This window comes from Dasypus novemcinctus, chromosome 23 (genome assembly GCF_030445035.2).
Source record: "Dasypus novemcinctus isolate mDasNov1 chromosome 23, mDasNov1.1.hap2, whole genome shotgun sequence".
NCBI classification, from domain to species: Eukaryota; Metazoa; Chordata; class Mammalia; order Cingulata; family Dasypodidae; genus Dasypus; species Dasypus novemcinctus.
In genome coordinates this window covers 70,529,065-70,540,700 of record NC_080695.1, presented here as the reverse complement: position 1 = coordinate 70,540,700, position 11,636 = coordinate 70,529,065, and the positions used below count along the sequence as shown (strand labels likewise).

At 45.0% G+C, this 11,636-nt stretch overlaps 1 protein-coding gene across 1 annotated transcript; it reads right to left on the bottom strand.

Annotated features, from left to right (window-relative positions):
• On the bottom strand, positions 1-876 carry LOC101416406 (olfactory receptor 2C1-like). The gene has a single exon (XM_012518525.2). It carries the CDS (start codon positions 874-876, stop codon positions 1-3), a length of 876 nt encoding a protein of 291 aa, XP_012373979.2.
• Positions 877-11,636: the final 10,760 nt, after the last annotated feature.

Sequence of the window (11,636 nt, the reverse complement as noted above, 5' to 3'; positions counted from 1 at the left end):
TCAGAGTGTAGATGAGGGGATCACCATGGCCGTCACCACGGTGTAGAAGAGGGAAATGAATTTGTCCTGGTCCTGATTGCTGGTCTTAGCTGGAAGCAGATACTCATAGATAACTGAGCCAAAAAAGAGGAGCACCACCACCAGATGGGAGAGACACGTGTTAAAGGCCTTGCGGCGTCCCTCGGCTGAGCGGATCTTCAGCGCCGCCTGAGCAATGTTGCAGTAGGAGATCAGGATGATGGTTAGGGGGAAGGCAGTGAAGAAGGTGCAGACTCCGTTGAGCATGGCCTCATTGAGACTTGTGTCTCCACAGGCCAGTTTGATTATGGCGGGCACTTCACACACGAAATTGTCCACCTTCTGGTGCCCACACAACGGGAGCTGGAAAGTGAACGTTGACTGGATCACAGAGTTACCCAAGCCACCCAACCAGGCAATGGCAGCCAGCAGCCAGCAAAGCCGGGGGTTCATGATGATGGTGTAGTGCAGGGGTCGGCAAACTGCCACATAGCGGTCGAATGCCATCACCACAAGCAGGATGCCCTCAGTACCCCCTAGCCAAAGGAAGACATAGAGTTGGGTGACACAGCCACCATAGCTGATGGTCTTGTCTGGGCCCCATAAATTGATCAGCATTTGGGGGATGGAGCTAGTTGTGAAGGCAAGGTCCATGGAGGAGAAGTTGCTTAAGAAAAAGTACATGGGTGTGTGGAGTCGGGCATCCAGGCAGGAAAGCAGGATGATGGTGGAGTTCTCAAGTAGGGTCAGCAAGTAAGAAATGAGGATAGCTATGAAAAAAATCATCTCCAGCTGGGGATGGTCAGATATACCCATCAGAATGAAAGCCTCTAAAGAACTGCTGTTGGCACCCTCCATCACTGGGTGCCATCAGTCCACTGAGGAGTTCGTCCAGGGAAAACAGCTGGGAGAAAAACAAATGAAATAGCAGCTATGCATAAGGTGCATCTGCATCAGGGAAGGTTAATAGATCTCCAAGCTTCCTAGTTAAGTACCAGGTTAATTCTAATGATTGACAATGTTGGTTGCAATCCTCAACTGTTATCTGTTCCCCAAAGGATGGAAACTGTATTCCCCCAGAATGACAACTATGAACTATCATCAAAATGAAGGAAGTGCTCAACGAAGATAGAAGGAAAAGGTTAGGGCTCTTCACATCAGAACAAGGGTTCCAACATGGTGAGGGATTTGACCATCAGGACAAGATGCAGAAATTCTCAAAATATGCATTTTCCCATGTTTGATATGGTTAGAGAACAGGTGGAGTACATATTGTAATTGGGAAAGCTCCCCAGGAGTTTCTGGTACAGTTCCTCCTCTCTCTTTTGTATCCTTCTCCTTCCAGTTGAAAAGTGCTGATTTAGAAAGGTGAAGTTCAGGAAGAACATGACAAGTGTAAAATCGTGTAAATAATAGAAAGAGTGAACATAGATGTTGGTCACCAAATACAGAATAGGGGAATAGATGAGCTAAGAAGAGATAAATGTATAAGAAGCAAAACTTAACAACCCCAGGTAATTTTATGTGGGACAGGTTAAAGATATAAAAAGATTTTATACAAAAAGGGGTTAAGTTAATGGACATCCAAATTATTAAAAGAAACCAGGAAATTCCAGAGGATCCCTGATATTTTGATGTAGATGACTATCATGCCCACCTCTAAACCATGGAGTAATTCTTAACACCTCATAAACACAAAAATAGTTTATTTTTTTTGCAAAAAATAGTAATTGGGCCACTTATCATCCTTTTTTTGGCCTGGAGCTAGGTTCCTTTGAAGATCATAAACCAAGGCCCTTCCATAGTATCTTAGATCTGTTGACTAAGAAATGAATCTCAGAACAAAACAGAAATAGTCCTTGGGTCACTTGACCTCAACTCAACACTGAGGATTGGGAGGGAATGCTCTGCCTCTTTCTCTGGACCTTGATGTACCCCACAGGAACCCAGGCAGCTGTACCCAATGAGTAGGCTTGATGGGACTTGCTCCTTAAGTAGAGTGTACAGGTGTGCTCAGCTGGTGTTATGCATGAGGCTGGGACCTCTTGGTAAAATCACTTGACCAAAGCTCCCAATAACTGCTCTTTTCATCAATAAGTAGCAGCAATACTAGAAGCCCTGACACTAGACCCCCAGAAATCAAGGAAGGAAATCTCTTCTAATTGTCTTTTTCCTTAGGTCAGTAACAGAGTCCTTCTATTGAGTCAGTGATGGCAGAAATCTCAGAGACTTTTCAACCTCCCTTCTTGCCTCTACCTCATACCTTAAGAAGAGGTGATGATGTATTATTTTCATGTAGGACTTAAGGGAGCTGAGGAACTGAGCTACCAATCTGATCATCAGCTCATCTTTCTGTTCAGAAGTTCTTCCTGATACCTGCCTTACTACCTCCTGCCATTTGAAGTGCTCTCATCCTTTTGCATCCTCTTAGGGGGAGGAAACAGTCAGATGCTGTCTTCTTCCATAAATTGTTTGGTCTCTGGGTGGTGGCTGCTTTGTGGCTGCTAGTGATGCTGAGAAGTCCAGAATTCTGTCCAGTCCCTGCTCTGGGCTTACTCAGCAATGTTTAGCCCAGGTAAGAATCAGCCACGATGGAAAAGGAAAGATATTCCTGGAGTGGGAAACTGTTGAACGAAGGTATTCCAAAGGTCAGGAGGAAAAGCCAGGCTAGCTAGATCCTTGGCCTGAGCTTGACAAGCTCTCCAAGCCAACACAACTTCAACTGCAAGTTTGCATTCAGCAGCCTGCCTCCTCCTCAGGGCCTTTTTCCTCTTTTAAAGGGTCTCCCCTCAGGTTCCTACTTCTCTCATAATCTGGGGATGTTAAATTAATCCAGCAGTACTTGAATTTTAAGAGGAACCTATAGGGGACAATATTGAACTCAAAGGATGCACCAGTTATAATGAAAATTGGGGCACAAGAGCATCTCAATGGAGAATTGTTTGGGGACAGAAAGATTTTCTAGGAATCGTCCATGTGTGATGGATGCACTGATGGCTCCCACCTCTGCCTGCCTGTAGGTTTGGCTTGGAAGTTTGGGATGATGAGAGAAGCAGCCAAGACTTGCTTCTTAAAGAGAATCCTAGGTATTCTAGTTGCCCACCTTTGCCCAGTTTCCTGCCCATTTCTCCCCTAAACTTCACAACTTTCAATTGGCCACCCATGGAAGAGTCACAGCAGATCTGAAATCCTGGCTCTCTCCAATCCCAGAGATTGTTCTAAATAGGTGATGCTCTCTGTGTGGGATGCCTGTTCTCAGAATTCAAGCTTTGCTTTGAATATTAGTCCAAGCAAAAACATCATTAGGAAAGGGAATCATAAAACAAAAGAAAACAATAAACCTGATCCTGCATTCCAGTACCCAATAGAGAGGTTTTGTAGATATATTTTATTTCAGACTCTTTCCTTTATTTTGGAGATGGTTGACAGTGATATTCCTGGTGGTTCTGTTTGTGCCAGTTTTTCTTGCACGTAAGTTCCTAGTGAGTATTTTCTTTTTTTTTTTTAATTGATTCTGTAAAAATATTACATTAAAAAAAATATATGAGGACCCATTCAACCCCACCACCCCCACCCCACCACTCCCCCCCCAGCAACACTCATTCCCATCATCATGACACATCCATTGCATTTGGTAAGTACATCTCTGGGCACCTCTGCACCTCATGGTCAATGGTCCACATCATGGCCCATACTCTCCCCCATTCCATCCAGTGGGCCCTGTGAGGATTTACAATGTCCGGTGATTGCCCCTGAAGCACCATCCACGGCAGCTCCAAGTCCCAAAGATGCCTCCACATCTCGTCTCTTCCTGCCATTCCCCATACCCATTAGCCACCATGTACACTTTTCCCACTCCAATGCCACCTTTTCTCTGTGGACCTTGGATTGGTTGTGTCCATTGCACCTCTATGTCAAGAGGAGGCTCAGATTCCACATGGATACTGGAGGCAATCCTTCCGCTTTCAGTTGTAGGCACTCTAGGCTCCATGGTGTGGTGGTTGTCCTTCTTCAACTCCATCTTAGCTGAGTTAGATGAGTCCAATAAATCAGATTGTAGGTGCTGGAGTCTGTTGAGGCTCAGGGCCTGGCTATCACATTGCCAGTCCAGAGATTCAGATCCCCTAAATATATCTTAAACCCCAACACCAACTACAACTCCAGCACAGTAGCATGAAAGTCTTATGAAGAGAGATCCCATCTGAGTCCAGATTCATCACGCATAAACACCAGCTCCAAAGAAGGGCCATCTGACATGGCAGTTAACCCCATCTGCCATGACCATAGCACCCATGGATCTCTTTAGCCCTCAAAGGAACCAATACCTGGGGGTTGTATCTACTTTATCTGTCTCTTAGACTCTGCTCAGTTGTGCATAAGGGCAATCCTTCTGACAGCCTCCAGACTCTTTTTTAGAGACTTGTAGCCATATAAACTCATTTCTCCTTTCCATTTCCCCCTTACATTAGGTCAAACAGCATTTTAAAGTCATGTTATTATATGTAGACAGGGATATTCTGCTGATCCGCATTGAACTTTCCATTCCAGGTCATTTTCCAGTTGCATCATCAGTTGGTAGTTGATAGTGATCCCTTGGTGCCAGGGAGGCTCATCCCCGGGTGTCATGTCCTACACTGGGGGGAAGGCATTGCATTTACATGCTGAGTTTGGCTTCGAGACTGGCCACATTTGAGTAACATGAAGGCTGTCAGGAGGAAATTCCCAGGCACAATGCTGCTCTAGGCCTTGTTCTTATTTCAGGCATATCAGCTCACAAGCATAGTCATTAGCGTCAGGGGCTCACTGTTGGACCCTCATTCCTTCCTGGTCCTTGCTGCTGCACCTGGGAGACTGTCGCTGCTCCCCTAGGGACCACGACAGAGCACCACTGGCCAGGAACCCGGTACCCCCCCAGATGTAGTTTTTAATTGTTGCCACTATGAGTATATCCAAACATTACCATGCACCCTGGACATATGTCCTGTATAGCTCCCTGTCAGCCATATATCACCTGTCAATAGTATCCTATACCAGTATTCCTCTGTTGCCATTGTTGAACCACTCTGTGATCCAGAACTTCCTGAAAATTGAAGCCCAATATAATGTCAGGATCCCTTACTAGCAAAATGGCATATAGCGATGGGTTTAAAGGTTAGATATAGAATACGTGTTGACTTGGAAAAAATTCTACATCCTATCTTTTTTTTTTCTTTTCCCCTAATTATTGAACTTCTCTTAACAAGAGCCCTAGACCACAGCAATTCATATATATAATATACAGCACCTAGTGAGTATTTTCTTGATGACTTGATGTGAGTAGGGAAATGGTTTTCAAAGTAGGATGATACTGTGGCAGTATGGCAGGTATGAACCCAAACAAAACAAAACAAAATGTAAATAAATAAACTTTACCTGGAAAGGTAAAGGTCTAGGGAAAATATAATCAAAACCTTTCAAATCAGAAAGGTTTAAGGTATTAACTAAAGTGCACAGGGAGTCCCCCCTCCCAAACATTGGAATTCAAGAATTAGATAGAGTAGTTTGCATCTTCAAAGAGTTAAGTGTAGGACTAATAAAAGAAAAAAATTCATAGTTGAAATAAACTTGAAAATTTTCTAAAAATATTAAAATTTCAGTTACAAAGTTACCATGCCTCATTAAGGGAAACCACGCTGTTAGGAGGGGACCCTACATTTGACGTTAGCCTCAGGGAAGCCAACCCAAGCTCCTTAAGAACGTGTTCTCTGACTGGGGAAAGAATTCTGGCTGACCGGGCCGGAGGCCTGAGCCAGGTGGCAATTTTGACGGGAAAAGGACTTACAAACTAGAAGAAGGACTGAATGCATAGGGGTACATTTTAAACGTCCAAAAATTCAACACCACAAACTCTGCATGGTGAAAAGGCACAGACTTCAAGGTCGTGTCTCCCCACAAGCCTGGCAGCGGGGACCCGGGGCGCAAACCCTCGAGGAGTGGCTGGGGCAGGGCCTGAGCCGCTCCCTGCTTGGGGCTGCTGCTTCAGGCGAGGACTACCTGCTCTGCCTGGCGCTTAGGGAAGGATCAGGGACGCGCTGATGTTTAGAGAAGAGGGACAGGAGGAAACAGACCTTGTGAATACAGGGGAAGGCGTTAGTCGTCCTCAGAAAGCAAGGGGCACGAGGAGGTGTGCTGTGTCGCCCCCTCCAGTTAATGTCCTCACTATTAGGATGGGATTTTAAAGTCGAGAGGGAGCTGATCAGGTGCCCTCCTTGTCTATGAGAAATAAATATGGGCATAACAGGAGAAATTGGGAGTAGGCCTCCAGGTTGATAAAATACAGGTAAATTCTTCGGCAAGGGGAAAGGAAGGGGGTGGCTTCGAGACCTGCCTGCCGGGCTGGCTGTACCTCAGCCTTGGGGCTCCTTTCCTTTGGGCTTGGGGGTCTGCTCCCAGGACAGGGCTCCGGGCACAGGAGGTTCCTGCAGGTGAAGAATCCCAGGGCCCCTCCGGGACCATCCTAAGGGGATCTTTGTTAAAGGTTCTGTCCTCCTTGCTGGGGACCACCCCTGCCCTTGCAGTGGCTGTGCTGCCTCCTCTGCTCCCGCTGCAGGAAAGGCCTCTGGTCCCACGGCTGGAGGACCGCCCACCTCCCCTGAAGGCAGCACCTGAAATCAGAGCCTTTCCAAGGCCTTGGCCACTGTCCCCATCTCTGCTATTTCCTTCCCATCTTCCTCTCCTCTCTGCCCCTCTCTCCTCCACCCTGGATTCTCCAGAATAAAAGCCCATGAATTGCTGGTGGAAACATACCTTTAGCTTCAGGATTCAACCCAAGGCGCCTTCCCTGTGCTGGAAGATGGAGTTGGCAATCTGGAAGGGAGCTGGGCGGCCGCCTGCTCCAGGGCTGGGCCGGCAGGCTTTTATCCCCAGGGTGGGTCCTGGCCCCCTAAGGCCACCTGAAGCCGGGCTGGGCCTGGCTGAGCCTGTGGAGCCCAGAGGGGCCCTCATCCCCCCAGGCAATTAGCACCAGTGGAGTGGCCGGAGCCCAGGAAGGTGGTCCCTGAAGGCTGCCTCTTTCCTTCACCCTTCCCCAACGCAGATCCCTAATCAGAGCAATGATAATAACTGCGCTGCTTAAATAATTAGGACTTATTTAATTTTTTCTAACTTGGTTCTTCAACGCGCGGAAGGGGAAATGGTGCAGGTGGCTGGGTGCTCAGAGCTGCGACTTCAGCCACTGCTGTTCTCCCTGGACCAACGCAGGGCTCCCTTAGTACCCAAGGGGGCCAGGCAGGGTCTCTAATGCATAGGATGGCAGTGTTGACCTCTTTTCTGAAATGTCTCCTTTGAGGGTTTTTTCGTGGGGTGTGGGTGGGTGTCTCCCACTATTTCCGACTCTAACGTAAACCATAAAGTGGGGCTTGGACATTCGTGCCAGGCTGTGTGAAAGCAGTACCTTATGGGTGATCCTGAAGAAGCTCAGGAAGGGAGACTGGCACCCAGAGCCGGGTGCTGGCTGGGGGCCTCAGGGGCGGGTGAGGTCTGTCCCGCGGCCTCTCCTGCTCTCAGGTCGTGCAGCATCAGGACCCTCGTGCTCCCAGGTCACAAGCAGCATCGCGACTGGCGCACCAGGTCCATGTTATTATTCCCCTTTACAAGAGAGGACCTGAGGCCCAGAGGTGTCAAGTGGCTGCTGGAACCAGGCCTATTGCCTCCAAGGCCCATACATGGAAAACTGGAGAACTCAAATGTCATCAGGAGGGGAATTACGGAAATCGTGGCATCACTACGGAACATTAGGCAGCAGCTTGAATGAGCAGATCAGCTTGTTCCAACAAGGAGGAATTTAGTCTTAGGAAGACGAAGTGAAAAACAAGTTGCTGGACAATTTGTATAATATGTTCTCATTTTAGCAAAAAAACCTCTATTTGTATGCACATATACACACTTATTACATACATACGTTGGCATGCATTGAAGAATGTCTAGGAGAAACAGAAAAAGAAGCAACTAATAGTGGGAGTGGGAATGTCGGCTGGGGAGGGAGGCCTTCTTTTTTTTAAGTTTATACGTGTGTTGTTTGAATATCTTAGAGTGACCTGCATTACCTTTATAATTTAAAAAATATGAAAGATGGATATTTTAATTCAAATTTTAAGCTACAAAGATTTTAAATTAAATTTTTAAAAAATTCAGAGCAAGGAGCACCTTGCTGGACCCCCGAGTGGTTCTGCTGTTTTTCCTGGATGTGGGACTATCAGAGGCCAAGGAGTGAGCGCTGATGGGGGCTTGGTCCACTAGAGCAGAGCAGAACAAGTGGTTGTATTTCAGATCAACTTTTCAGGTAGAGCTGATGGCTTGGACATGGAGTGAGTGAAAGTGGGGTTTGAAGTTGATGTGAGGGTTATTGACCTAACGAGGGGAAGGATGGAGCTAATTGTGGGAGCCTCACAATTTGGAGGGCTGGGAATAGAGGGTTTTTGACATGTTATATTTCAAACATTTGAATGAGCGTGGACCTAGTGGGCACAGGCTTTGGATGTGCATGACAGTGGCTCTGACAGGGCGTCTGGCCTTGTGCCCACGATGCTCTGATCTTGAATCAGTCTTATTTTCCCAACTCGAATTCATACCTCCACCCTGGTACAGTCCTAGTCTAGAGGAAGATGCTCTATTTGTGAAAAACAGAATTAAAAAAAAATTCAGGTGAGCAGTAATTCTACTCAGTTCTTTGCACACTGTCATCCTTGGTCTGTGGAAGACTTCTTTTATTCACTTAAACATTGTACTTTTCTCACTTTATTCCCAACCTCAACTTTCATTTCCCTACTCTTTTCCAGAGGTACTTACTCAATCTAATATGCGTTTTATAGAAGTGATTGGAAATATGTGTATCCTTGTTAAACATGGTTTTGTGCATTTAAATGTTTTTAATTTTCATCAACGTGGATATTGGGACAGGTATAGCTCTTTTTCTTTACCTTTTAACTCCTTTTCACAATGTTTTTGTTATGTTTTTAAAGATAAATTCATGTTGTTATATATGCATTTAGGTTAAAGTTTCTAATGCTAAGTATGCATTGACTATATTTTACTTATCCATTCCAGTATGGATGAACTTATAGCTTGCCTTTTATTTCTCATTTTCACAAACAATGCTCCAATGAACATGGAGAGAGTCTATGGTATATAGAGATACACAAACCTCATAGTGGGTTATAAGGATGCGCATAGTAAGTACCAGCAGATTGCCCCAAAGTGGCAGTAGCCGTCTATACTCCACTAGCAAGGAATGTCCTTGCTGTCACCTTGGTATCATGAGATTTTCTAATTTTTGTCAAGCTGATGGGTATAAGACAGTGTCTCACTTTATTTGGCATTTCATGGAATTCTAGTGAGGTTGAACATTTCTTTACAAATGTGTTAGCCAATTTTATTTCTTTCTGTGAATTGTCTATTCATATCCTTTCCCCAGTTTTCTTTTAGATTTTTTTTTGTTTTGCTTGTTTGTTTGCAGTATTTATTAGTATAGTCTAGATAAACTTTTCCGGTTGTAGACAATGCAAATCTTTTTGTCTAATTTAGTATATTCTAAACTTCGTTGAACAGAAATCCTTAATTTTGAGGTAATCATAACACCTTTTCTAATTTAAAGTTTTTCTTGTTTTAAGAAATCCTTTCCAATGCCAAAGACAGAAATACATCCCACTTCATTTTTATCTAATAATTTCATATTTCATAATACGCTTTTTATTCTTTAAAATTTTTAAATTAATTAATTAATTTCTCTCCCCTTCTCCCCCGCCCCAGTTGTCTGTTCTCTGTGTTCATTTCCTGCGTGTTCTTCTTTGTCGGCTTCTGTTGTTGTCAGCGGCATGGGTATCTGTGTTTCTTTCATTTGCTGCGTCATCTTGTTGTGTCAGCTCTCCGTGTGTGCGGCACCATTCCTGGGCAGGCTGCACTTTCTTTTGCAGTGGGCCTCTCTCCTTATGAGGCGCACTCCTTGCGCATGGGGCTCCCCTACGCGGGGACACCCCTGAGTGGCAGGGCACTCCTTGCACGCATCAGCACTGCAGGTTGGCCAGCTCCACACAGGTCAAGGCCCCGGGTCTGAACCGCCGACCTCCCATGTGGTAGACGGACGCCCTAACCACTGGGCCAAATCCGCTCCCCATAGCAGGCTTTTTTAAGCACATCAATTTTATTGACACCTATTAACAAAGCATCCAATGTGTACAATCACATAGTGGTGCATTAATCACTTCAATCATTATTAGAGCATTTTTATTACTTCAATAATGATATAGTAATTTAAAAAACAGACAAGAAAATTATTTAAAAAATTCATCTCATAATAGGCTTTATTTTTTTGTTTCGATTTTAAAGATTTATTTCTCTCCCCTCCCCCTGCTGCTCCGGTTGTCTGTTCTTTGTGTCTATTTGCTGCATCTTCTTCTTTGTCCACTTCTGTTGTTGTCAGCAGCACGGGAATATGTGTTTCTTTTTGTTGCGTCATCTTGTTGTGTCAGCTCTCCATGTGTGCGGCACCATTCCTGCACAGGCTGCACTTTGTTTCTCACTGGGCGGCTCTCCTTACGGGTCGCGCTCCTTGTGCGCGGGGCTCCCCTGTGCGGGGACACCCCTGTGTGGCAGGCCACTCCTTGGGCACATCAGCACTGCACGTGGGCCAGCTCCACACGGGACAAGGAGGCCCCGGGTTTGAACCGTGGACCTCCCATGTGGTAGACGGATGCCCTAACCACTGGGCCAAGTCCACTTCCCTTATAATTGGCTTTAATTGTTCTGCAATTCATTGTATAGTGTGAGGCACGGATCCAACTTAATTTTTAAAAAGCAGATTGAAGGTTTATTTTTGCCTCACAAAAAAGTACAGAGATAGAGTCCAGATCTAATATGGAAGCAGCTCAATAGTCATCAACCCAGATTCCTTCTGTCTTTCAGCTCCACTGTCCTTAAGAAGACATCTATCCTCAAGGCCATCTGTGGTCTAGGATGGTGGCTGGCACTCTAGCCGTCGTGTCCATATTCCAAGCAGGAAGGCGGAAGAAGCTCTTTGTACTTCTCATAAGGAGCTGCCCCAGAAGCCCCACCAAACAACCTCCCCTTATGTCTCATCTCGAGGATTTATTCATATGATCACACCTACTTGCAAAGGAGGCTGGGAAATGTACTTATTTAGCTGTTTACAGTAATTATATTATCTCATATATCATATTTGTATTATTTCTTATGTCATCTAATGTCATATCATGTATCCCATCATACATATTATGCAGCCCATTAATATAAGTGTTGTATAGTAAGAAAGAAATGGAGAGTGACTACTGGGGAGCCAAGTCGTAGCTCCTGGCACAAGAAGATTATGAACTTATTTTCAAAGACACTTCTGTAATGTTTGGCTAAATGTGAGAATGCATTCATTTTTAAAATCCAATTAGGAAAATCTTTTGAAAATTATTTTTTAATTTCAAAACATTTTATTGAGATAAAATTCACATAACAAAATTCACCATTTTAACTGTTTCAAAGTGTACAGTTCAGGGGCTTTTAGTACATTCACAATGTCGTGTAACTGTCGCTACTGTCTATTTCCAAGACCTTTTCGTCCCCCTAAAAGGAAA

Bases quoted from the DNA above. Each gene is read 5' to 3' on its own strand.
- LOC101416406 (XM_012518525.2), bottom strand. From the start codon at position 876: ATGGAGGGTGCCAACAGCAGTTCTTTAGAGGCTTTCATTCTGATGGGT.